Source organism: Mugil cephalus, chromosome 18, assembly GCF_022458985.1.
Source record: "Mugil cephalus isolate CIBA_MC_2020 chromosome 18, CIBA_Mcephalus_1.1, whole genome shotgun sequence".
Classification (NCBI taxonomy): Eukaryota; Metazoa; Chordata; class Actinopteri; order Mugiliformes; family Mugilidae; genus Mugil; species Mugil cephalus.
Genome location: NC_061787.1, coordinates 18,222,854 through 18,248,619, shown reverse-complemented (window position 1 = coordinate 18,248,619; position 25,766 = coordinate 18,222,854). Strand labels below are relative to the sequence as shown.

The following is a 25,766-nucleotide window of genomic DNA, read 5'->3' as shown; positions in this document are numbered from 1 at the left end:
GTTCACATGAAATTTGCAGTTGGTTCAAGCATTTGCACAACTGTGTCATGCAAAACCTGGATGAAGAAAGAGATCAGTTCTGTTCTGTAGAAAAGTATGTGATGAAATAAGAGTTCTCGTTTATGTTAAACTTTGTGCAGTGATAATTGGTGCTCTGTGACAAGTCGTCGATTTATTTTTTCAGTTGACTGACAAGCGGTTTATATACGCATGTATTTGCACATTTATGTATTTATATACATGAGCATTGTCTATTGCAGAGCTACTACAGAGAGACAGACAACCATTCACACTCATCTAGGATCAACTTTTAGAATCACCAATCAACGTCACAGGTGAATAAACCACCTCTGGAGGTGGGAGAAAACCCACGCAGACACGGGGAGAACATGCAAACTCCACCCAGAAAGACCTGGGCCGGACTTGAACCCGGACCTTCTCGTGGGGAGGCATCGGCGCTTCAATCCAAAAGAATTCAAAATAATAATGTAAACATTACCCAATTAAGTCAGTACTTGGCTGCAAGAATCTGCTGATACTTAGAAGTGTGTGTGCTTTCATCTGGCGGTGCAGCAGAAACATTCCAGTGTAGAAACCATGCTGGCTCGTTTCCTATCCGTCCAATACTGCTCCTGTTTGTTTATCTTCAAACAGACCTTTGAACTTGTTTTTTAAAGGACTCAACATTTCAGACTTGCATAATTACATGGAAAAGTTACATGTGCAAAAGTTTAGGCAGGGGTGTGAAAATGCTAAGAAAAACTAAGAATGCTTAAAAAATGGAAGCGTTAATACAATATTTTCTCTAATAGTGTCGGTAGTCAATTAATAGCCAGGTCCCTTATAATGACCTAACAACAGAGAGATTAAAATCAAATCAATATTTGGTGTGACCACCCTTTGCCTTCAAGACAGCATCAGTTCTTCTTGGTGCACTTACACACAGTTTTTGAAGGAACTCGTCTGGTAGGTTCTTCCAAACATCTTGGAAAACTAACCACGGATGTGGATGTAGGCTAGAACAGGGCTTTGTGGGGGTCATTTCCAGGACTTTTCTTTACACTGAAGATGGTTTTTAATGACCTTGGCTGTATGTTTTTGGTCTTTGTCCTGCTGCAGAATAAATTTGGGGGCCAATCATACACCTCCCTGATGGTATTACATTTCTCAGCATTGAGGACAGCGTTAATCCTGACCAGTTCCCCGGCTCCATTTGTAGAAATTCAACCCCAAACCTGCAAGGAACCTCCATCGTGCTTCACTGTTGCCTGCAGACACTCTTTATTGTGCCACTCTCCAGCCCTTCAGTGAACAAACTGCCTCCTGCTACAGCCAATTATTTCAAAATTTTGACTTGTCAGTCCAGAGCACCTGCTGCCATTTTTTTTTACACCGAGTTCCTATGTTTTTCCAGACAGTAGATGGACGTACCTGGGTCCCACTGATTTCTGCCAGTTCTGAGCTGATGGTTCTACTGGACATCTTCCGATTTCAAAGGGAAATAAGCTTGATGTGTTTTTCATCTGTTGCACTAAGTTTCCTTGGCCGACCACGATGTCTATGATCCTACAAAATCCCTGATTTTGTCTAAGCGTACATATAAGGACTGATGCTGGTTCAAAGGCAAAGGGTAGTAACACCAAATATTGATGTGACTTAAATTTTTCTTTTGTTCACCCACTTTGCATTTTTTTAATTGCTTAAAACAAACAATCATTGTTGATATTTTTGAAATCATTCTTAGTTCACAGCAGTTTTTCCACCACTGCCAAAAACTTTTGCACAGTACTGTATATTTACATAAAGTGTGTTTCACTTTTAATTGAAATCAAAACAATTGAGATGGCTCACAGAAACATAAAATCAACCAGTGAAAATCATGTGGAAAAGTAACATGAAAGCTGATTTGACTTTTACTATTCTGTTATTTTGGTAAAGCTGATCTATGAAGTTGATGGCTGAGGTCATTTTAACATTCTAATGAAAGTTTTAACGTTCACAACAACTTGACAATTTATCCATTATTATCCACCGAAGAATGTAAATATGCAAATAAACACTGGAAAAACAACATTAATTCAGTAATGTACATCCTGCTCTCCTAAGAACACTTGCAGCACGACTGCAAGTGTGAATTTGGATAATACATTTAAATTTTTAAGTTTAAATGGAGTATGCAGGTAAGATAGTTAAATGGCACTAAATTAAACAACACCTGACTGCCAGCTTTTCACACTTTTTCACTGACCCTGTGCAATGAGTTGTTCTTCCTTGCTGTGCTCTATTATTTGTTAATGTTACACGCTTGGTTGGGAAGAGATCATGAGTAGAATACATTTCCCTCCAATGGCATGTGACCTAAAATACAGTATTGACCGCCATCCAGTGGTTCAGTTGAAGAGCTGCAATGCATTCAATAACGAGCTGTACCTGTGAGGACTTTCACAATACAGTTACCGTAATAAACAACAGGATATAAATCCTGCAAAAAATATCAGCACTTTGTTCGCTGAAACTCAAGACACATCCTCAGTTCATGCACCATTTGGGTGTATGAAACAACTGATACTCAAGAGTTAAAATAAAAAAAGAGTATATATTTTATTGGGAATTGCAAACAAGCTCGTACAGGCAATAGTTCATCGTCCAAGTTAATAAATTCCAACCGTTGTAGTTGTAAAATAAAATAATAATAAAAAAAATCTTCAAGTCACCTATAATATTGTCTCGTTATTTCCGGTTATTAATTCAGTGTAAAAGTCTCAAATGTGCGTGGCACAAATATAAAAGTAAATTAACTTCGTGAATACAGATATAATACCATACTCTTTATTTTATGTATACCTGAAGATTTGGTAAGTATTCGGATGGATATGTGCTTAAAAATTAAAAACATTTTACAATGATTGACTAAAAAGCGCTGAATAATATTGTGGGTTACCTTTCTTGATGGTTGCTATTATCTTCAGTAATCTCTTTAAAGCATTTCTGTCACTTGCGGAGACTCGGCTGTGCTTTTTCAGGAATTACATTAGTGCCAAAAACCCGCGCGCATAAAAACCATATGAGCGCGCATTAAGACCACTGCGCTCTCGCGGCCACCATCAGGGCTTTTATTGTGAAACACGTGCAGGTGGTATCCTGTTGTGCTTCTTCCTGGTGTGATGGATGTGGGACTGAATGACTGCACACTTCAAGACAACAGTCTGTTGTTTGGCTAGTTGGAAGGAGCGTACTTACGCGTGTGCACTCACCAGCTAGAGTGGTTTGTGATGCTAACGGGCTAATGTTATCGTGAGGCGGTGCTGCTGTCATGTCTTCCCACACCAGCGCTGCTGGAGGCATTCAGGGTCTTCTTCTGAAACTTCACGAATCACTCGCGGACGAAGACAGCCGAGCTGCAGCCTTGAAATGTCACGATATCATCGATAATTTGGGACATGAGTGCATGCTTACGTCCACCGAGAATGAACTTGGTAAGAATCTCCCAAATCTCCCTTTGTGCTCCCATAGGAACAAATTCAGTCCGCGCAAAACTCCCTTTACAATCCGTCCATTTCATGTTTATAAGGCTCCTGTCGTTCACACGCGTGAAACATCGTGTAGAATAAGGCACTTTAGAGATTTTCAGATGATATTTATGAATTCGTCACACAAAAAATACTTCAATGATACTCTTAAGCCTTTGTATTGACTTTTGTAATTTCCGCCAAAACACCGGGGGCAGTTGACGCTATGTTAAGAACACAATGTGAAAACATGTGACTCTTTGATGGGAATCAAAAGCTTTAGAAATTACTACCATCACTGAATTGGAATTTTGCATAATTAAACTAGCAAAATAAACCAAAAATGACTATCAATGTGTCGTTTAAGGTTGATTTGCCGCAGAGTTCAGAAGTCTGCAGGATGTTGCTCTAACCACAGATTCCCTCCATGGCACTCTACTCCTCAGGGGGATTCACTCTCTAGTTCAAACAATATGCACAAAACACGCGCTCAAAACCTCACTTTACAACCACTATGTGATCACATGAACCTCATCATTTTTCACACTCTGTTCCTTACCCCAGACACACCCACATTAACTCATTGTGTTTGCGTTGCTGTAAATACAACTCTTCCAAATCCTCCACTTCACTCTTTGTGAACTCACGTAGTTGCTTCGATGAAATGTTTGCTCTATTAACTGGACAGACTGGTGCAGATTTTACTGAGAGGCACAGACTGTGATTTAAAACAAGTGCTAACATTCATTATTCCGTCCTTGCATCTTCTCCCCCTCCCAGCTTTACAGACTTCCCTGCTGTTCTCCAAAGACAGTGGGCTGCTCATCTTCCTCAGGAAGTCTCTGGGAATGGATGAAGTACGTATCATGGCACATCTGTAAAGTAAGCACTTATTTTAGTGAACTAAAAAGTCATTCTTTTATTAACATAAATGTGTTTGTGTTTTTTTTTTTTCCAGCTGCGTGATACGCGGGTTGAGATCATATGTTTCCTGGAGAAGTTTCTGGAGAAAGTCTCACCACGAGTCAAAGGTTGGGAAAAGACCTACGCCACAGACATAAGAGTAAGTTCTTAGTTAGGAGCACACTAAGTGGTTTATTGTTTATTCCTATTAGACACTGATGCAATTATCATCCTCATTGATATTTTTACTGTACAGGTATTGGTACTGCTGTGACTGATGAGGCTGCATCATTACAACTATCACATAACACTGTGTTGCATATAAGTAATCATATGCAGTAATCATGTACTTTGTTCTTTGTGCAGGACTTGTGCATGACTGTGTACACAAAGGACAAACTAGCCAAAAGTAGGACTTCAGTGTTGGAGCTCCTGATTAAGGTTGGTTCCTGTTGGGATCTTATGTATTTGCTTGTAGGTGACCATCATTAGAAACTCCCCTCCGACCTCAGGCACAGATCCAGTTATGTGCAGAGATGCAGACTGTGAATTCAAGCCAGCAATAAAAAAAAAAAGAAACTTTCAGCAAAAGTGGACTCTGAATCACAATTGCTACACACAATAACCTAAGTAGTTAGTTGTTCTTATATGTGACATGTTAACTCCTCCCTGTAGGTCCTTCAGACAACGAAGGCTTCCAGTGTCGCTGCTGACTTCAGAATCGGTGAAATATTCAACAGATATTACAGCGAGCTGTGTCACAAGAGCAAATTACCAGATTCAGGTGGGGGTTCCTTTTAATGTCAAACCTTTGTTGAGTGGGATGACTTTACTCAGGAAAACATTGACATTTACTTTTTTATTTTTTATTTTCTTGAAATAGTTCTTGGTAAAATCTACGAGTTGCTGGGAGTTCTCGCCGAGGTTCATCCCAGTGAGATGGTCAACAACTCAGACAAACTCTACAAGGCCTACCTGGGAGAGCTGAAAGAGCAGGTGTGTTTTTACCCAGGATGACATGAATGAAATTAAGTCCGAACCTAGAGTATTTATGTGTCTATTTGGGGTTGAAATAATTGGAAGAAATTAGTTCCTCACTGGGAAAATTCATGTGACTGAGATCTGATGTTGTTCTTTGAGATCTCTTCTAAACTTATGTAATGCTCCAGTTTTGTCACCTGCAAGCTTCATGTCCACCTGATACATATGTTTCAAATAAATTTTTCAGATGACCTCTTCCACAAAGGAACCCAAGCTTTTTGTAGTTGCTGGATGTCTGAGAGGAGTCACTGCCCTCATGGTGAACTTCACTAAAACCATGGACGAAGGTGGGATGTGTTTCTCTTGGCGCGTTGATTTCACAACATGTTGGCATTTTTATTTTTGCTCAGCTCTTGTTTGTTTCTGACCTGCAGACCCAGCGACGTCTAGGGATATTTTCCAATACGCCTTGAAGGCAATCACTCCCCAGGTTAATATCACTGAGCGTTTTTTACCTTTTTATTCTGTCCACTATGTTTGTGCAGAATCACACAAACCGAGCTAACTGCATTTATTATGAGCTTTCTTCTTCGCTTTTTCTTGCAGATGGAAATGAGTCGCTATGCTGTCACTTTCGGTGAGGCTTGTCTGTTTGTATTAAAACGATGATAAATCTCTCTGAAAACTAATAGCTTCTGGTTCCTCGTTTTAATAGCTGGCCTCAGGTTAATCGCCAAACATGCGTCCCAGTTCAGCAGCTGCCTCATGGACCACTACAGAGCTCTGTTTGAGACCATGTGTAAGCTCTGCGGGCACATCAACGGTGAGATGAAGAAGACGAGTTACTATGCGCTTGAGGCCTTCCTCAAACAGGTACGCACGTTAGCGCTCTGTCACATGGGGACAACCTCAGGGGTCGGTTTATAACCCCATTAAAATAAGGTCTTTTGATATAGGCTTGTTTTTAAGGCTAACTCCCAAACATCTTCTGAACTTACACACTGATGCCGTATCTTATCATTTTTCAGATCGCTATGCTGGTGGCGGAGAACATCGAGGAGCACAAAAGCAAACTGAAGTTCTTCATGCACAAGTTCTGCGGCATCATTAAAACCATGGACTCCACATACAAAGAGCTGTCTATCGCCATACGAGGATACGGATTCTTTGCGGCAGTACGTTTTTTTTTTTCTTTTTTAAATTCATGTCACAAATGTTAAGATCTGCTCCCGTGTTTAACTTTTCTTTTTTTCTGTTTTTGTAGCCTTGCAAGAAAGTTTGCCCACAAGATGTGGACTTGATGTACACAGAACTGATTCAGCGCTGTAAGCAGATGTACCTGACGGAATCTGACGGGGAGGACGACAGCTTCTACCAGCTGCCCAGCTTCCTGGACTCTATAGCCAACGTCCTGATTCACCTGGATAAGGTAGAAAAAAGCAACATGAGTTCTCTGTGATCCACGAGAATAACCTAAATCACACTGATTTAGTAATAGTTTACAAAGCACCACAGTTATTTCTAGATTTGTCTTTGTTGATGTGATGCAGTCGCTTTAAGGGTTTGGGAGGCATGGCTGCTGTGAGCTAGCGTGGCTTAGCCTGGGAGACAGTAGATTATTATATATTATAAGGAGGTGGTCTGATTGCACGCTAATGGCTTCTGCTTTGCATGTCAGATCCCAGAGGTGTATACGCCGCTACTGGAGCGCCTCCTGGTGGTGCAGATCGACACCTTCCCTCAGTACAGCGAGAGGATGCAGACCGCCTGCTGCAGGTCCATCCTCAAGGTGCTGGTGGCCATGGCCTCCAAAGGACCTGTTCTGTGGAGTTTTATCAGCTCCGTGGGTACGTCGATGATGAGCACGAGTTATTTACTGTGTGTGGTTAAAAATAAATCTGCTTGCAGCAGAAAAATAGAAAATTTCTTGTTAAGTCAGACTTAAACAACTTATTGCTTCTGTAACATTTTCACAATGTTCTTCTTTTTCAGTGCACCAGGGCTTGATTCGTGTCTGTTCAAAACCCATCGTGCTCTCTGAGGTCAGACGCATGTTTCAGCTTTGAAAAGAACACAAATGTATAGATTTATTTAGCTGAAGGTTTTACTTCTCACAAAAAAAAAACAAACGGGTCTTTTGTTCATTTCTCAGGACACTGGAGCCTCTGACTCTCCCCAAGTTCGTACTGGAAAGTGGAAGGTTCCTTCTAGTCAGGACTACCTCATCCTGTATAAGGAGCTTTTAGACTGTGATCGGTTGAAGGTACATTTATCTCTATCTAGCTTTTTAAGATGTGGAAAACTTGCTTTGCTACTGTCACAGTAGATGTGTAATAAGTTCATTTTATAAACACTTTTAAAGTCTTTTAAATGACCATGTATCACCTGATATTCTACTGTAAAGCTTCTTAAAATTAGTACACTATAAATAAAAGTCCTTGCTGTTCTGTTTGCAGGATTCAGGATTTTTAGATGGCGCTTTTGAAAGTCAGAATGCTGCTCTTGGGTCTTTGAGCCGCCTTCTGTATGATGAGTTGGTGAAATCAATTCTTCGCATCGTGGAAAAGCTGGACTTGTCCGTCCAGAAAGTGTCAACAGGAGAGGAGGTGAGGTGTCACTCTCATGTCCTGTGTGTACTTTTAATATGCTGACATTTGTAGGCGGTGGCTGGCAGGTGCACAGGAGAACAAGGAAACATGATATGTTCATGCTGTTGGTTTTGTACAGTTGGCCATAAAAAAAACATTATTTTGGTTGTAAGAAAACTCTAAATCCTTTAAATATGAACCTTTCTGTATGTTGAACATTAACCCTCTGAAGTCCTCGTCTTGTCAGGCTCCTGATGATGCTTCCCACGTCCTGCCCTCCTCCGACCCCACGGCTCATCTGCTGCCCAATAAAATCAAAGACTTTACAGCCTTTATCAACCTGGTGGACTTCTCCAGGTAATGCAGGCGGATAAGTTGTTATTGTTATACCTTATTTTTACCTTCAGTTTTACTCGTTTGGTTGAACACATGTTACTAACTAAATAAGAATTTTGACTTGCAGACATTTAACACTCTCAGTATGTATTCTGTGTTGTAGCCAGTTTACAACTAATCTTAAGCGGTACACAAGGTGACAGTGTTTTGTCTCTCTTCTTGCAGTGAGCTGCTGCTGAATAAACACGTTGAGCATTTCCAGCCATGGATGTATCCCCTAAGCCACGAGCTCATCCTCCACTCCATACGAAATCCACTCGTCAGTGGCTTTTACAAATTGCTCTCTGTCACCATGAGGATTGCAAAGAGAATCAAGTACTATCAGGTAATGTTTTCTTTACCTCAAAGTATTTATTTATTTATTTTTTAATTCTTTCTGTAGTTTCCTCCCCGGTTTATACTGTATGTTTCTGGATATTTGTTCTTGTGTTGGGACATGTTGAAAAATGATCTGGACCTGTAGACAGAACTCTAATGTATCATATTACAGGATTATTAAATTGTGCAACCGGAGATCATGTTTCAGCTTTTTTGTACAGCATACTGTAAGGTTTGGTTTAAGTTGGTATGTGCAGCTGGAAATAAATAATCTACGTCCTGTAAACCTGTGAGGTTCAGGTGATGTAAATAATCCAATTCTGCCTCTGAACAGGGAGTTGGTGTCAGGAGCTCTTCATCCCCTCAGAGCGACACGGTGAAAACTGCTTGTTTTGCACTTTTCTCCAAGTTTGGAAAAGAGGTAACGTCTCATTACAATCTTTTCTAGGAATGTTGGGAACTTACCTGTTGATGTTATAAATATGTAATGCATACCAACACGTTCCTCCTGCTAGGTGTGTGTCAGGATGAAGCAGTACAAAGATGAGCTGCTGGCGTCCTGCTTGACGTTCGTCCTCTCGCTGCACCACAACATTGTAGCTCTGGACGTCAAGGCCTACTGTCCTGCTCTGGAGGTGGGATGCTTGCTTTTATTTCATCACATATCTGTGGGCTGGATGCAGATGGTTGAGTACAGCTTGAAGGAAAATCACTGAATGTAGATGTGCAGAAAAGTGATTACAGAATATATACATTTAGTAAAGCTTGTTTAAGTGTTTGAAAACAAGCAACTGCACGAAACAGTTAGCAAACATGAGCTAATATCTGACAGCTACATTGTTTAAATACATAGGTAATAGTTACGAATTTACGGTGTTGTGGTTTAAATCATAGGTCTTCAGCAAGGGTGGTACTGCAGGATATTTTAGTAAAGAGATAAGAGGTAGCTTAGAGAATAGAAGGTAGGGAGTTGCCATGTACTCTCTCCATCAGTTTGGGGGTCCTTGGCCTGAAATACCTTGAAGACCCTTAATTTAAATGGTAAAAATAACAAACATAAAGTCTCTAAGGTTATAAAGAAATGCTAAAAAAGTGATTTAAATTATTAGCCAAAACCGAACAGCCAGCCTGTTAGTTGCGAACCCTAGTGTGAGTTATACAAATGCCACATTTACACTCAAAATGAACAGAATTCATTTCATACATACAGCTCCCTGTCTGCCAGCTAATATACGCTTTACGTTTGTGTGTGTGTAGACGGCTCTGAAGTTAGGTCTTAGCCATGTTCCTTTGGCCAACACCGCCCTGGATGCTCTTGAGGACTGGTCCTCCCACCTTTCCTTGGAGACGATGCAGCCCTGCTACATGAGCGTCCTTCCTCTCCTGGATGGATACCTGAAAACCACCTCCACCGACAGTAAGATGGGTGACAAATGTAATCGTCAGTGGCTGGACCTATCGGGCTGAATGCAAAAAGTTTTAACCTGATTTTATTTCAGACAAAGATGAGAGCAGCTGGGAGGTGATGTCGTCTTTGTCTTTAAAAAGTGACAGAGGATACAGCAGAGTGATGACGAGGCTCCTGAAGAAATCCAAACAGCTTGCTATGGTAACAGACCAGAGAAACACCTTTTAATAATTGTGCTCTAAAAGTGATGATATTGACATTTCTGGCTTCGTGATGTCCACAGTTTTGCCCTCTAGAGGTCTCTGTTTGGAGCTCTATTACTTCCACAAGTCAGATTACAATTTAAATAGGAAGTTATGTTTTTATCATTCATCTTTTACCAATTGAAGAATCTGTTACAGTTCAATCAGATGCAAATATAAAAGTAATATAACTGAATGTTATATGATCCATATGTGACAGCGCAGTACAAAAACTAGTGGTGATGTCTTTGTAAATGCAGGAAGACGCTCCTCTAGTCACGGTTAGGCTCAGGGTGGTGAAGCTGCTCGGCCACCTGGGAGGAAAGCTCAACAGAAACCTTGTCACTGGTAAGGATTTATAGAAAACACACTTTTACATGCACAAAATGCTCCACTGTGTGCCTTTATTCTCATTTACATGAAACTGATTATACATGTTCATAGAATGCTCCATAGCCTGAATAATAATGACACTTTCCACATGTCTTATTTGGAATAAATTTGAATAAGTGCTAATCCAGGATATCTAATCTGAATATGATGTGTGATAATTCTCACTCTGGAGTATTGTTGTACTCTGAATAGTGTATTAGTTTGCATTTAAATGTGCTGAAAGACTGATTCCGTCCTTTAAACATTTAGTGGTTTCATCGGAGGAAATGATGAAGAAATTTGTCGCCTGGGACACTGAGAAGAGGCTGAGCTTTGCCGTGCCGTTCCAAGACATGAAGCCGCTCATCTACCTCGACCAGTTTCTGCCTCGCATCAGTGAGCTGGCTCTGTCCACGAGTAACAGACAGACCAAAGTATGTCGTTTAGCGTGTAGTCAGAGTTGCCTTTACCAGTCAGCAAAATTTAAAAAAAAAAAAAAATCTTCCCAAGTTCCATCTCTTTACACCCAGTGAATGTATAGAGATGAAAGTAAATGATTGTGATTCTGTTTGTCTGCAGGTGGCAGCTTGTGAGCTGCTCCACTGCTTGGTGGTCTACATGGTTGGGAAGAGCGCTCAGATGGTTGAAGGGGAGAACAGTTTGCCTCCTATGTACAAGCTGCACAAAAGACTGTTTCCTGTGCTGCTGCGTCTGGCCTGTGATGTCGATCAGGTGGGCGCACCTCGTCAAGACGATGAAAATAAAAATGGCCTCAGAAATTGTGTGTGGTTTTTCAAAGACATGTTTTTCGGAGACATGCGGGTTCATAAGCAATCAGGGAGGAATCAGAAAATATGTCAATGTGGATGAATGTTTCCATCGTCCATTCAATGTTTATTAAGTGGAACTGAACTTTTAACCCTCTACACACCTTCATTTTACTTCGTCCAAGCACAACGTGTACCCCCCCCCTATAACTTTCCCTATGATTTAAGAAGATCCCCCATAATGTCCAGAGTTATTAGACATTAATAGAAGTATGTCAAAGCTAAAACGCTTAACATACAATTTATGGAAGAGGGCGAAAAATCAGTCTGACAGAATGTGTATCATCCTATAATTATCGCTGTGATTGAAGATCAACATTACAGGGGAACCTCGACACTGTGTTTGTTTTATTGTTGTTTTACTTCCATATCCCTCTATAATGAACCATAACCTCACATTAGTTCTGATGCACAACAAGTAAATTATAAAACATTGTTAAAATGAGATGTTATTTAAAGAGTGTGTTCATCATCGTTTCATTGAGGATTTTTGTGATAATGTCATAATTCTATCACCCACCTTGTATAACAACGCGACCAACGGAATAACACATCATACACACAAGTCAGGTTATAAAATACTGAAAACCCACCCTATGAAACTGCTTTGACTTTTTCTTGACGACATTTGCAAACCTTTGCAGCTGGCAGAATGTGTTTTCAACATTTACACTTTATATTCCAGGTCACCAGACAGCTGTTTGAACCTCTGGTTATGCAGCTGATCCACTGGTTCACAAACAACAAGAAGTTTGAGAGCCAGGATACGGTAGCTGTTCTAGAGGCCATTCTGGTAAGTGTTCGTGTTCATGTTCATGTTCATGTTCATGTTCATACGGCTGAACTCCTCTTTTCTGCCAGTGAACGCAAAGTTATTGTTGTTTTTTGTGACAACGTGTTTTTCTGCCTCGTTTGGATCCTTAGGATGGTGTGGTTGACCCCATGGACAGCACTCTCAGAGACTTCTGTGGCCGCTGCATTGAGGAGTTTGTCAAATGGTCAATTAAGCAAACGACCCCCAAACAGCAAGAGAAAAGCCCAACTAACATGAAGTCCTTGTTTAAGCGTATCTACAGCTTGGCGCTCCACCCCAACGGCTTCAAGCGGCTTGGTGCTGCCTTGGCTTTCAATAGTATCTACAGGCAGTTCAGGTAGGAGTTACACAATAACTAGCTGCACTGTGTTTTCTCAACGTTACATTTTATTTTTTCCCACTAAATTGCGTTACTGATAGTTATAAATAATGCTGTTATTTATTTTTGTTTCACCCACCAGGGAAGAAAACTCATTGGTGGAGCAGTTTGTCTTTGAAATTCTCGTCATATTCGTTGAAAGTCTGGCTCTTGCACACGCCGACGAGCGATCTATGGGTAATTGTTCCTCCACTACAGCTTTATGCGCTTGGCTTTTCATATAATTTCTTATATCTTTCTGTTTTGAAATAAGTTAATGTGAACTGAGGTGTAAACTTTCAGGATATGTAACAGATACACAAGTGACTTAAAATAAAGTGGAGCAGTAGGAAATCAAAAAGGGATTGACCTCATGTATTAGTTTTATTCCTTCATTTAAAGAAACCCTTTAATTTCATTTTTACATACCCCTTCCATTACTATACACAGGTACAGTGCAGCAGTGTTGCAGTGCCATTGACCATCTGAAAAGGATAATCACACACAAGGCCCCCAGTCTCAATGAGCACAATGCTAAGAGACGCATCCCGAGGTTGGTGCTCTGCGTACATATCATTTTGCCAACTTTATCATTCATAGTGAATGCTTATAGTAACTCTCATTGTATATTGTTCTGTGACTACAAATTTGTTTTTAAGGCATGTTCTAAGTTCTACGTGTTCTAAAGCCAGCAGTTACTGGACACATGAAATTTAACACATACTGTAAATATAAATTCCCTGTATATCCACTTATCTTTGTTTTTTTTTCCAGAGGCTTTCCACCTGATGAAAAGCTGTGCCTGTCACATATGGTTTCATGGCTTTTGAAACAGTGTGGCCGGCCGCAGACTGAGTGCCGCCACAAATGCATGGAGCTCCTCTATGAATTTATTCCCCTCCTCCCAGGTGAGAGCCAAGAGCTTCATTTTCACTCATTTCATTTCTTCAAGCTAAAACAACACACCTGAATGGAGGGAATCAGTTACATATACCATACTGCCACGCTGACTTTTAATTTGCAATGCATCAGGAAAGAAATCTCCGCCTCAATGGCTGGATGGCATGCTGAAGGATCATGGCACAGACTTCCTGATCTCACGGTTCGAGGGTGGAGGTCTCCACTCCCAGCCCACTCTGAGGCACCTAACGAGCCCTTTCAGTGTCAGAGCCACCCTCCAGTGGATGGACCTCTTGCTGGCTGTTCTGGACTGCTACAACACCTTCATCGAGTTACGCATAATCAAGCCTCAGTACATTCTCAGTAAGTCTCATTTGTTCCCTTGTCTATGTAACATTATCTAGTCAAAATATCAGTAGTACTGATTCCTGTGGTCTCAATAAATGTCTCCTTTTTTCCCTTCTGAGGTTCAAAAGACGAATCCTGCTTTCTAGAAGCTGTGCATTTCTTTCTGACTGAGCTGGCAACTCATGAACTGGCAGCAGCAGAAAGCTGCTTCCCTCTTGGTGAGAAGTCTTCTCACTTCAGCCCGGGAGAGGTTGACCAGTACAACTACAGCAAGTGCACCATCATTGTTCGCCTGCTAGAGTTTGCCTCAATGATTCTCGACAGAGGAGACAAGGAATTTTGGAAGGTACGACTGAATTATGATCACTCTGACACTGAGGAGCTGAGCCTTTATTCTTTGTTTGGTAGGTTTTACTTATGACTTCCTGATTTTATCCACAGCTCTTGGAACCGGAAATTTTCTCTCCAGTCTTTTTCGAATTGACCGCAACGGTGGTGTGCGAGCCGTCCGCTGTAGGTTTCAACATGGCAGATGTGGAGGTAATGAAGAACCTGCCAAATGTGTGTGTTCCTCTGCTGAAGGCACTGCTGGCCTCAGTCTACAGCAGCTCTCTGGAAAGCAGCTTGCGGACAAAAATCTCACGTAGAAGGTACAAGACGACGACAGTCACTTAATATAAAATCTGGTATTCAGTGTGATGTTTTTTCTTCATGGACACCTGTCTTTCATCTGACCGCCCACAGTGTGGAGGAGTTGTGCGCTGTAGACCTCTACCATTCTAGCATTCTCGACCGCCACGACCAGATGGAAATGGTTCTTTCTTCCTGCAAGCAGATCCACAAAGCTGGCTTCCTCAGCTCCATTCTGCACAGCCAGGTATGAACAGTACTTGCGGCACAGTTTGTCAGCTGCGCAGTGATGTTATCCTGTCGTCGTAATCATTAAATCATGCATTTCATTTTATTCAGTGTCGAAAAAAGGTGCTGTCTCCTGTTTTTAACGCATCTGTGTTTCCTAAAGGATTCAGCCTATTCCAAATCCCTGGGTTCCCAGCTTTTGATGACGGTGTATAAAGGCATAGCACCAGGAGAAGAGAGGAAAGCTCTTCCGTCCTTGGACGTAAACACCAGGAGGGTAGCAGACAGTCTTCTTCAGCTTGGCTTTTCTCTCAGTCAGCAGGTCAGTGCTGCAACAGGTTTGGTTAAATCTGTTGGAAGAACCAGCGGAGTATGATGGAGTCACGTCCATAAACAACAAGTTAAAAATGTAGGAAGAGGATGCGTGAATCTAGATGATGAAACTTACAGTCTGGGACACTGTAATAATGTATTGCATTGCACCGATTGATGAGACAAGAAATCCAAAAAATGCAGTTATGTGGTCAATCAAAGAAAAGCTTTGTCAGCTCAAATCATGCCATCTCTACAACTAATAAAAGATGTATTCTACCCTGCAGCATTACTAGTCTAAATGAATTATGAATCAGTGTAAAAAGATAGAAATTACAGCATATTAAGCAATTTGAATCTGATTATTTATATTATTTTTGTTGGTTCTGCTTGGATTTCTCATCTTGACGTCTAATGGCAGTTTTAATGTGTATGCAAGTTTATGTATGACAGACTCAACTCACATCTTGCCAAAATTTTGACATTTATTTTATTTAGGTCGTTTATAGAGCAAATTAAAATATGATCCACCAAAAACAGACACTAGGCAGGGGAATGGCTTCGTAAATGTACTCCTCCATTACGCGAATGCTGTCAATATTTTGCTGACGTTGTAATACTGCAGTTTAATACTTTCTTTGCAGACCCTTGTTTCAAATGTATCACCAATTTATAGTAATAGCTCTAATTTAAAATTGTTAAAATGGACGCAGCCTCTATCTTACCAAGTATTCAAGTCATATCACCCCTCCTCCACTGTTGCTGTTTTCAACTCAAAACTTGAAGACATGAGTTAAAAGAACAATAATCACACGGACAAAACTTGCTAAGAGTTCTTTTCTCATTACATATTAATTCAGATTGTCCAACCAGTGAGTGTTGGGTGGGACGAGAGCGTCTCAACCAGCCAGTCAACCACAAGCAAATATATTTCAGATAAATAAACAACATTCTGAATAGAAGTGTTTTTACCGACTGCTGCCTCTCGCTGTGCTTGATGTCTCTGCAGAATGAACAGCTGGTGGATTTGCTGTTGAACACCATCATGCTGTCTGTGCCCATATCTGGAAGTCATAGCCACAACTTCCTGAGCTTCTCGCATGGCGAGTACTTCTACAGCCTCTTCCAGACGACCATCAACACAGAGCTGCTGAGAAGTCTGGACGCCACAGTGCCACGCCTCATGAAAGCCTCCTCTCAAAATCCCAGCATGGTAGTTCACACTGGTACTTGTTTTTTGGGTAATGATCCTAATGCCCCGTAGAGGTTTTGTGAGAGACAAAAGGCTTTTCTGGTGTTGAACTTTCCATCAGGTGAGCGTGTTGCTGAACGGCATGCTGGACCACAGCTTCGGAGAGCGCTCTGTGAGGAAGACTCAGGGGAAACAGCTGGTTGAAGAGGTGCTTAGAAGATGGACCAGTCTGCGGTCGTGGTGGGATGAAGATTCTTCCACTCCAGAGAGTAAAACTGCCACACTCCTGCTGCTCTCCAAGCTCCTACAGGTACAGCATTGTGAAGTTACCAGTAAACTAAACTAAATAGATAACGTCCACTGTAAACTACCCAATAGTTCCTTCTAATGTTGACTGATGTTAAATTTATGCTCTTTCTTCAGATTGACTCCTCCGTCTGCTCTGACATCAACCATGAAGCATTCAGGCCGGTGTTTTCCACTTTCACTGCGCTGCTGGTTGACATGAATCTGCCCCTGAATCTCAAAGTAATGACTAAAGGATTTATCTTTTGGCAAAAGTTACTGTGCAGTTTTTACACGTTATGTTTCAGGTACACATTAAAAACAAACATGTTCTTTTTCCTCAAAATCACCAGAGTCAGGCGTTGTTGGTGTTGCCCTTCTTCACAACCCTCCCAGAGGAGCCGCTGGCTGAGCTGCAGAAAGCCCTCGACGCCCTGGTAGCTTCCCACTTCCCCATGCAGTCTGATGAGTTCGCTAAGGGCTCCCTCCACCGCAACAACTACATGGACTGTGTCCGGAAGGTAACGATGGGGCTTTAGACGGTTGGAGGCTTTAAAGTTTAATCCTCACACTCACCTGTCTCCAAAGACTGACCAAGGAAAAATAGACAAAGACCCTGTTGAGACCTCGCATCAGAGGTGTCAAACTCATTTTCAGGGGCCAGAAACAGCCCAGTTTGATATCAAGCAAGATTGGATTTCAGGTCCTGGTTATGGACGTAGGTGAAGGTTCATTCTGATACCAGTGTTGACCACAAGTATTAATGAGACTCTCTTAAGAGACTCTCTCTTCAGTGTAACTACTGTATGTACATTTGGTTTACTCTAAAAAGTCGTGACGGCACACCTTGCTTTTCCCCTAGTTGCTGGACGCCCTGGAGCTTTCTCAGAGTCCGCTCCTGCTCAAACTGCTGGCGAGGATCCTGTGTCGAGACAAAAAGCACATAATGGAGGAGCAGTTCCAAACCTGTTTCCAAAAGATTGCCAGGCGGTAAGGACTTTATTCATGGCTGAAAGTAAGGCTACACATGAAGGTTAAGACGCACACACTATGGCAGTGACTCAATAGACCTGGTCTTCCACTGTAGGTAGACACAGTGGCTCTTATTGTGTCCACTCCCTGTGTTTGTCTATGTCTGATTAGGGCAAACTGTGAGCGGCAGCTGCAGCTACTGTGTGCGGTATACGGGGTGATACAGCAAGGCGACGTACCGGCGAGCTTCATGCTTCAGGCCATGATGGAGAGGGTCCTGCTGCCTTTGGCCACACACTGCAGCCCCAAAGCCCTGAGCAACTTCTTCGTGTCAAACGTGTTTGACATCATTTCCCTCCTGCTCGGTCGCTTCACCAAGGTTTGGCTTTTAAACATCGTTGACTGAACAATTTAAAGAGTAACAAGAACAACAGAAGTGACACTGACATCTTTATAAATCTAGTCAAGTGAAACGACATTTGAGGTCCAGTTGCTGAAGAAGAGCGGCTGCTACAAGCTAATGGAGCTCCTGTATTCACGGCTTCCCAAAGAAGAGGTTTACTCCAAGGAGTCCCGCATTAACCAAGCCTACTGTCGATCCGACAGAACGGAGGGAAACGAGTTGTCCAAGACCTTGATCAAGTAGCACTCCCCAACAGTTTACTCATTTATGTCCCCTTTTTTTAATTTCATGATTAAATTGTGATTTATGTATTTTATTTATTTATTTTTCATTAGATCCTGTTTCGAGGCCTTCACTGAGAACATGGCCGGTGAGACTCAGCTCCTTGAACTCAGGAGACAGTATCACTGTGCCGCTTACAACTGTGCCATCGCCGTCATCGGCCGCAGCTTCAATGAGCCCAAATTCTACAACGGCTTCCTCTTCAGTGAGAAACCAGAGAAGGTAGTGTCGTGTTTGCATTAATACATCTACTCATTATACATCTACTCAAGTTATTGTTTCATGCTTCATGCACAGAAGGATCTTCCTGATTGTGTTTCTGTTTCTCTGTCCAGAATCAGGTCATTCTTGAAAACATCATCAACGTCGAAAGGAAATACAACTTTCCGATTGAAGTTGAGGTATGTTCAGGTTTATTGAACACTGTACCTCCAGTTATGTTTCACTTGTTAATTTATTTATTATTATCGTAGGTCCCGCTTGAGAGAAAGAAGAAATACATCATGATCCGAAAAGAAGTGAGCGAGGAGAATGGAGGTATGGGATGTGGGAGTAGGACTTGGCTTAAGAAAATTAAAATAAATTCCTTGATCTTTACGTGACAGGTCTGATTTGATGCTAAATGTCCAGAGAGGTCAATGTCAATGCGTGTGACCCAGCTCATGTTTTTAGACATGATGTTTGTGATTATGTTCTGTGTTACAGTTTCCACAGAAGCGCCGGTGTATCTCTCCTCCCAGTCTTACATGGCCGACAGCAGCCTGAGTGAGGAGATGAGCCAGTTTGACTTCTCAACAGGAGTACAAAGCTTTTCCTTCGGCTCCCAGAACCCAGAAGGAAAAAAACGCTCTGTTGCAAAAAAGGTTTTTTTTTTTCTCTCTCTCTCTTTAATAAAAATTTAACATGTTTCACTATACTACACTACACTCTACTACATCTACAGAATTTTGATCTATTGAGACGGTTCATTTTCAGTTTTAAAACAAAATGAATTGAAAAGAATCTGAAGCTTTGTTGATATGTTTGTATGTGTAGGAGTCCGAGGACACTGCTCCCTCCCAGGATGCAATGTTTGATCTGGAAATGGACGAGCTCAACCAACACGAATGCATGGCAACGATGACCGCTCTGATTGGACACATGCAGAGGAACAACATAACACCCAGAGTTGAACAGGTGCATTTCATTTGAACTAAAGGGGTTTAGAGAGAGAGATTCAGGGCTTCAGATCAAGTATATTTATATTAATATTATGATGAATTCATAATTTTCTTGAGCAAATAATATTACTATATATATTATTAGTTTATACAGTGATCAGCCACAACATATCCATTCTCTGATGAGTCACAACTGATTTGAAGGCACAAGACCTACACAACATTAGGACATAGGTCATAATGTTATCCCTGGTTGGTGTAAATATTATTTAGGAACTTGGGTCTATCTTCTTTGTGAAACAGGGAAATGTTCCTAGTGATCTCCCTCCGTGGATGAAATTTCTACACGGAAAACTGGCGAATCCAGCGACTCCTCTGAACATCAGACTCTTCATCTCGAAGCTGATCATCAACACAGAGGAGGTGAGCGTCCCTGTGTATATGTGTTCAGTTGCGCTGTTTGTTAAAAAAGTAAAAGGCATTTTGACACATTACTGATGTTTCCTTGTATATGTGGATTAAATCTTTCGCAGGTTTTTCGGCCGTACGCCAAACACTGGCTTGGGCCGCTCCTGCAGCTCGTTGTCTCTGGAAACAATGGAGGAGACGGGATCCATTTTATGGTGGTGGACGTTGTGGTCACGGTGCTTTCTTGGACAAGCCTGGCCAGTCCCAAAGTTGGTCCTACTCCTATATAAGAAAGAAAAATTGTAACACGTGTTGCCAGTATAACAATTACATAAACATAAATATGTTGCCTGTATTATATAAATCACCCATGCTGCTCTCCTAGACTATCATAATTAATTATATTTCTGAACTCAGGGGAATCCCAGAGATGAAGTCCTTGCCAACCGGCTGTTGGAGTTTCTGATGAAGCACAGCTTTCACTCCAAAAAACCTGTATTTCGTCACAACCTGGAGATCATTCGCACTCTGGTTGAGTGCTGGAAAGACTGTCTGCACGTTCCTTACAGGTAGACCTCACACACCTTCACTATAAGGCTGGTGGTAGTAGTTGGGTAATAAGGACAGAGGAGAGGAGGCAAGCCTGTGGTCCAGTTTCTGTTGTGTTGTCTTTGTGTAATTCTGTTAATTACTGGCCCGTTACTTTTTTTAACGGGCTTGTTAGATCATTTAGGTCTTTCTTATAGTCTGGTGTCACCATCTATTTTCAAAGTATCTGAAGCTACTTATCAAAAGAATACATTTAGCACTTCTGTGATGTCATAACTATTTACACTTCAAAATGTAAATGATTAATGGAAACTTCTCATGAATTAATATTAGTAGTAGTATTAGTTATCATTAGTTAATATCTGTATACTCAATATTAACCCTTTCTTCTCATGTTATCAACACTGGTATGTACTCTGTTTTATAAATTCTTATGGGTATTATACTTCTTTAAGTTTCTCAAGGAAAATCTTTAAGTTTAAATGGAAAGTTGTGTGTATTTAAGAGGTACTGATCCGTGGCCAGTATATTACCTACAGTAGATGGTCAGTGTGCGTCTTCTTTTCCACAGTGCAGATGGGGAGTTCTGGTACGGAAACCAAACAGGGTTTGGTTTTTCTGCTGATCCCGTCTACAGCTGTTCATGTCTTCCACTATATTTAGGACGTCATTAGCTCTGTCCCTTGCTGTCAAACTGCATTTTCCTACAGAGAACTGGAGACTCTGCTATTGTTTGGTGAACTCTTTAAAGACACCATTCTCCAGTGACTAAAATAGCTATTTTATGTCACAGAGCGTTGGAGTTGCTGCCAGTAGTATAAGCTTCTCTTGAACGGTTAGTGAAAGAAGTGAAAAATGTAAGAAAAATACCAAAACTTTTTATTTATTTTTTATTTTGTGATTGAGTTTTCAGTCCCTAGGATTAAATCTAGCAAAAACAGTGTTTAAACATTAAGCTGGTTACTCTTTATGTTGCATACTAGAATGAATTATGAGTCTAAAACTTTTAATTAAGTGAATGAATTAAGCTGCCCTGTTATCTCTTACCTCGCTCTTACAGTGTGATATACGATCAGTTTCGTGGCACCGACCCGAACAGCAAAGACAACTCTGTTGGACTTCAGCTGCTGGGAATCATCCTCGCCAACAACCTCCCTGCTTACGATGCCTCATGTGGAATTGAATACGACAGGTAGTCTGCTTTTAGTTAGTACTGTGTTTAAGCATAAATGTTGTATTTGAAATGACAAGATGCAACTTCCAGTGACCTAAATCAACAGCAGGAGGTGAAATTAAGAGCAGTATATTCTGCTTTAATCATTTCTGCTCTGTTTTTCTTTCAGATACATCCAGTCTCTCACCAACAACCTGTCCTTCGTAAGGTATAAAGAAGTCTACTCAGCCGCTGCTGAGATTGTCGGCCTCGTCCTGAAGAGTATGACTGAAGTGGACAATGTATGAACTTCAACTACTTTGACTGAATTGCAGTTACACCTCATTTATGTCTGAGGAGGCTCTAAATGTGTGCGGTGTCTTGAGCAAATGCACATTTCAAGAGTGAAATGTTGTCTATTATTTGCCGTGTTGTTATTTTTCTGTCTAAATTCATAACTTGTGCTGAATGAAAGTTTCCCATAATTATGTTTTAATCTAATTTTAATGTTCCTGTTCACGTCTCAGCAACACCAGGAACTTCTCAGTCTTGCTGCAACTAAGATAACAAATCTGAAGAAAAAAGAAATGGATGACAAATTCATAATTTGCTTGAACAAAGTATCAAAACACTTCCCTCCATTCATGGATCGGTGAGTTCATATTTAGAGGGATTCTACTTAATTCTCGTTTGACCTAATTACAGGTTGTAAAACCTTTTTCTAATCTGCCCAGTTATGATGATTTTTTTTCTACCAAACTAACCTCGGCATAACCTGTTGAATTTTCAGGTTCGTCAATTACGTGTTCTTCCTCCTGCCGAAGCTGCACGGCGTCCTGAAGACTCACTGCTTGGAGTGTGTGCTGAGTCGAGCTGATGTCATTCCAGACGTCTTTCTGCAGCTGAAGGTCGCAGGATTCATTCAGATGGTTGGTCACAGGTGAGTCCTGATCACAATCAACCACAGGACAAGACGTTTCTTCGTCTTGTTGTTATTTCAGTAACCAGCTGGTCACTGCTGGAGGACTTTTGGGACGTTAACCACTAGTACTGATATTACTTTTACATATGAAACCATCCTGGAAAAGACCAACCTATGTTCCTGTTTATTATTGGATTAACAAAAAATCTCTCAACAGTGTATCTCATAACTATCGATGGTTTACAGTGAAGGCACCTCTTTCCGTGACAAGTATTCCTTGATAATCATAATTGCTCATTTCATTCAGGACATTCCTCTATTAGCTTGTGAGGCACACGTTTGAGTTAAGACTTACTGACAAATTGCACTTTCTACAGCTGCTCCATATTCAAACTTGACAAGTGTTTGGCCATTTAAGCTTTGGAAATATTTGGTTTGCTTCAATCTCTGAACAATCCTCTGATGATGATTTAGCATTCTGCATTCAGATCTGTTATTTGAATGCATTAGCAGCATAACATTTTTCCACAAATGTTTAGTTTTTAATATGTCAAAATATGTAAATGTTACAATGATTTCATCAGTGGACTTTACGCTTTATAATGAAAATTGATTTTAAATACGTATATACAGATCTTCAAAATTGCCACTTGATCATGTCTAAATGAGTAAAACTATAGAATATGTATTTGTGTTGAATCATGTTTCGAATATCAAGATTTTAAAAACTGTTTTTATCTTAAAAAAAAGAAGAAGTTGTATTCTTTGGCATTTAATTCAGTTTGTAAGCTGCACTTTTTAGTTTTGTTTTCATCAAGTATTTTTTATTGAGCATTTATTTGCTATTATCGATATTTTTTTTTGCCTTTTCCTCTTCAGTGTTGGTGTTCTATGTATTTCTTGTATAAATAATAAATAAATGTACTTTTCTCAGGGATGAAGCGAGGCAGCGAGTGTGTCTGGACATCATCCACAAGGTTATTGCCCGTCTGTCTCCTACCGAGCTTCAGGAGCTCCTGGGAACTGTGACAGCTTTTGTCTCACACCCTTCACCAGTTTGCAGAGAGAGGATGTACGACATCCTCATGTGGATCCAGGACAACTATAGGTCAGCCTTTTGACTTCCTTTGCCAAACAGATCACAAACGTATGTGTCTTTGTAATTGTGCCTCATTATTTGTTCTCAAATGTTGTAGCACTAACTTGCTAGAAGATAACATGTAACTTAGGGTCATTTAGGGTCACTAGACTGTGTCATTCATGATGCATGTTTTTTTCTCTAGTGATGAGGAGAGCATGAAAGACAACACTTCACTAGAGATTTTCAATGCTGCCAAAGAAACTCTGCTTCAGGGATTGTCAGAAGAAAACCAAGGACTTCAGTAAGTAAATATTTGTTGCACCTCTTGTTTTTAGTATGCGCCAGTGTGATAATATTGTCAGCCCTTATTGTTGTAAGGATGTAAAAATACCATTCCTCGCTCTCATCTCTTTTTTTCTAGGCTTTACGTTCGGAACTTCTGGAGTCAGGAGAAGCGCCTTCCCGCTGCCACACTTCAGCGAATGTTGATGGTGCTTCGCTCCCTGTACTCTTGTAAAATAGAAAGGTGCTTTTTGAGCCTGGCTACAAATCTGCTGCTTGAAATGACCAGCCAGAGTCCTGACTTCACTCGAAACATGTTTGAGTATCCTCTGTCAGAGTGCACCTTCCAGGTCAGTAGACATTGTAGATATACACCAATCAGCCACAAGATTATGACCACAGATAGGAGAAGTAAATAACATTGACCATCTTGTGACAATTCAGCGTTCTGCTGGGAAACGTTTAGACCTGCCATTCATGTGGATGTTACTTAAACATGTAACACCCACCTAGACCAGACCAGGCACCCCCACCCCATAGCAATGACACTCCTTGATCCCCAGCAGGATGCAGCCTGACACAGAAACACACAAAAAACTGTTTAGGCACAACTCAAAAAAACATGAAGAACAGCACAAACTGTTGTCCTGGCCTCCACATTCACTAGATGCTAAACTGTTGAAATGTCTGTGGAATGATCCACAGGGACCCCTCCCCTCAACTCATCGGACCCAAAGGCCCCCACTAACAACATTCTGTTGCCAAAAACCACAGGACACCGTGAGGTGGTCCATTTCCATTCCCTGATGAGTCACAACTGTTTTGGAGGCACAAAGAAGAACTACACAATATTAGGAGGGTGGTCATAATGTTTTGGTTGATTGGTGTGTATACTGTGTTGTCCCAATTGCACACACTACTGTTATAAAATACTTTTACGGTTATCGTATCCTAAATCCTAATGTTTGACCAATTACTTTTGCTCTTGCTACTACTACTACTGGCTACTACAGTTACAAGTACATGTACAAGTACATGTACTTGTAACTGTACGTTTTCTAGCTTGAGTGTTAGATCTTTATTTTCCTGAGTCTAATATTTTTACACTTTGCAGGACTACGTGATCGACTCCAACTGGCGCTTCAGGAACACAGTAATGACGCCCATGTTTGTTGAAACCCAAAGCTCCCAAGTAGCAGAGAGTGTGGCGGCATCCCAGTCCGGAGCCATGAAGGGGAAGCTCAGAGCCACTCAGACTTCATTAGAGTTCAGCCAAACCCAAGCAGCAGGTACTACTGCTATACAGTGTCCCCCGTGAAAAAGTGTTACTAAAGACAGAAACAACAGCCAATCATATTTGGGACAAATGCTATGACTTTTACAGATCGCATGTTAAGATGTGTATGTTTTCCCCAGGTCGACGTACGGCATATAACTGGCTGACGGGCAGCAGCGTGGATACACTAGCAGAGTACACGCTTGGGTCGGAGTCTCTGTCTTCACTGATGGTGTTTGATAAGAAAGCAGAGAGGCAAACTGCAAGGAGGCCGGTAGGAGAAGGGTTCGGACTGAGGCGTCTGACTGCGTCATCGGACGAGGTGGACAGTCGCACTAGAGGTCAGTTGCTAAGGAAACGCATGCTTATTCCAACCTAATCTGACTTATTATGAGACCCCCTTTGAAGGTTAAGGGAAAGTTACATTTTAATTTTAACACACCAATATAAAGTGTGCACATTAATTAATATTTTCTGCTGCTGTAAATCTTCTCAATTTGTGTCAACAGCAGAAAATGAGCGACGTAACAGCATCCTAAGATTGAGACGCAGGTTTCTCAAGGATCAGGAGAAAGTCAGCTTGGGTTACGCACAAAAGGAGATCCAACATCAAAGGCAGAGAAAGGTATCAAGGGGCAGGGATCTGACCGCTAGCCAGTAAAATCCA

General features: G+C 41.2%; 1 protein-coding gene across 2 annotated transcripts in view; it reads left to right on the top strand.

Moving 5' to 3' along the window:
- The first annotated feature begins 3,151 nt into the window (after window positions 1-3,151).
- prkdc (protein kinase, DNA-activated, catalytic subunit) overlaps window positions 3,152-25,766 on the top strand; it is a 32,947-nt gene continuing 10,332 nt past the window's right edge. The window contains exons 1-60 of one of the 2 annotated variants that reach the window (XM_047567909.1): window positions 3,152-3,476; window positions 4,290-4,366; window positions 4,468-4,572; window positions 4,779-4,853; window positions 5,088-5,196; window positions 5,296-5,408; window positions 5,641-5,740; window positions 5,828-5,883; window positions 6,000-6,030; window positions 6,109-6,266; window positions 6,422-6,568; window positions 6,658-6,822; window positions 7,072-7,240; window positions 7,386-7,435; window positions 7,546-7,656; window positions 7,850-7,999; window positions 8,229-8,338; window positions 8,543-8,702; window positions 9,030-9,116; window positions 9,211-9,330; window positions 9,953-10,112; window positions 10,195-10,304; window positions 10,606-10,693; window positions 10,988-11,151; window positions 11,297-11,449; window positions 12,230-12,337; window positions 12,469-12,695; window positions 12,820-12,914; window positions 13,167-13,269; window positions 13,491-13,624; window positions 13,749-13,979; window positions 14,084-14,310; window positions 14,406-14,614; window positions 14,709-14,841; window positions 14,986-15,144; window positions 16,144-16,347; window positions 16,448-16,636; window positions 16,750-16,854; window positions 16,965-17,132; window positions 17,474-17,601; window positions 17,755-17,962; window positions 18,047-18,225; window positions 18,322-18,490; window positions 18,604-18,669; window positions 18,742-18,805; window positions 18,983-19,131; window positions 19,304-19,444; window positions 19,732-19,851; window positions 19,962-20,105; window positions 20,254-20,405; window positions 21,446-21,577; window positions 21,729-21,840; window positions 22,066-22,190; window positions 22,329-22,478; window positions 23,395-23,568; window positions 23,744-23,842; window positions 23,963-24,173; window positions 24,938-25,112; window positions 25,240-25,440; window positions 25,609-25,724. In XM_047567909.1, coding sequence (XP_047423865.1) covers window positions 3,314-3,476; window positions 4,290-4,366; window positions 4,468-4,572; window positions 4,779-4,853; window positions 5,088-5,196; window positions 5,296-5,408; window positions 5,641-5,740; window positions 5,828-5,883; window positions 6,000-6,030; window positions 6,109-6,266; window positions 6,422-6,568; window positions 6,658-6,822; window positions 7,072-7,240; window positions 7,386-7,435; window positions 7,546-7,656; window positions 7,850-7,999; window positions 8,229-8,338; window positions 8,543-8,702; window positions 9,030-9,116; window positions 9,211-9,330; window positions 9,953-10,112; window positions 10,195-10,304; window positions 10,606-10,693; window positions 10,988-11,151; window positions 11,297-11,449; window positions 12,230-12,337; window positions 12,469-12,695; window positions 12,820-12,914; window positions 13,167-13,269; window positions 13,491-13,624; window positions 13,749-13,979; window positions 14,084-14,310; window positions 14,406-14,614; window positions 14,709-14,841; window positions 14,986-15,144; window positions 16,144-16,347; window positions 16,448-16,636; window positions 16,750-16,854; window positions 16,965-17,132; window positions 17,474-17,601; window positions 17,755-17,962; window positions 18,047-18,225; window positions 18,322-18,490; window positions 18,604-18,669; window positions 18,742-18,805; window positions 18,983-19,131; window positions 19,304-19,444; window positions 19,732-19,851; window positions 19,962-20,105; window positions 20,254-20,405; window positions 21,446-21,577; window positions 21,729-21,840; window positions 22,066-22,190; window positions 22,329-22,478; window positions 23,395-23,568; window positions 23,744-23,842; window positions 23,963-24,173; window positions 24,938-25,112; window positions 25,240-25,440; window positions 25,609-25,724 — 8,238 coding nt within the window. In that variant the 5' untranslated portion in view covers window positions 3,152-3,313. Of the gene's footprint in view, window positions 3,477-4,289; window positions 4,367-4,467; window positions 4,573-4,778; window positions 4,854-5,087; window positions 5,197-5,295; window positions 5,409-5,640; window positions 5,741-5,827; window positions 5,884-5,999; window positions 6,031-6,108; window positions 6,267-6,421; window positions 6,569-6,657; window positions 6,823-7,071; window positions 7,241-7,385; window positions 7,436-7,545; window positions 7,657-7,849; window positions 8,000-8,228; window positions 8,339-8,542; window positions 8,703-9,029; window positions 9,117-9,210; window positions 9,331-9,952; window positions 10,113-10,194; window positions 10,305-10,605; window positions 10,694-10,987; window positions 11,152-11,296; window positions 11,450-12,229; window positions 12,338-12,468; window positions 12,696-12,819; window positions 12,915-13,166; window positions 13,270-13,490; window positions 13,625-13,748; window positions 13,980-14,083; window positions 14,311-14,405; window positions 14,615-14,708; window positions 14,842-14,985; window positions 15,145-16,143; window positions 16,348-16,447; window positions 16,637-16,749; window positions 16,855-16,964; window positions 17,133-17,473; window positions 17,602-17,754; window positions 17,963-18,046; window positions 18,226-18,321; window positions 18,491-18,603; window positions 18,670-18,741; window positions 18,806-18,973; window positions 19,132-19,303; window positions 19,445-19,731; window positions 19,852-19,961; window positions 20,106-20,253; window positions 20,406-21,445; window positions 21,578-21,728; window positions 21,841-22,065; window positions 22,191-22,328; window positions 22,479-23,394; window positions 23,569-23,743; window positions 23,843-23,962; window positions 24,174-24,937; window positions 25,113-25,239; window positions 25,441-25,608; window positions 25,725-25,766 lie in introns of both variants that reach the window. The other variant, XM_047567908.1, reaches the window with a different exon arrangement.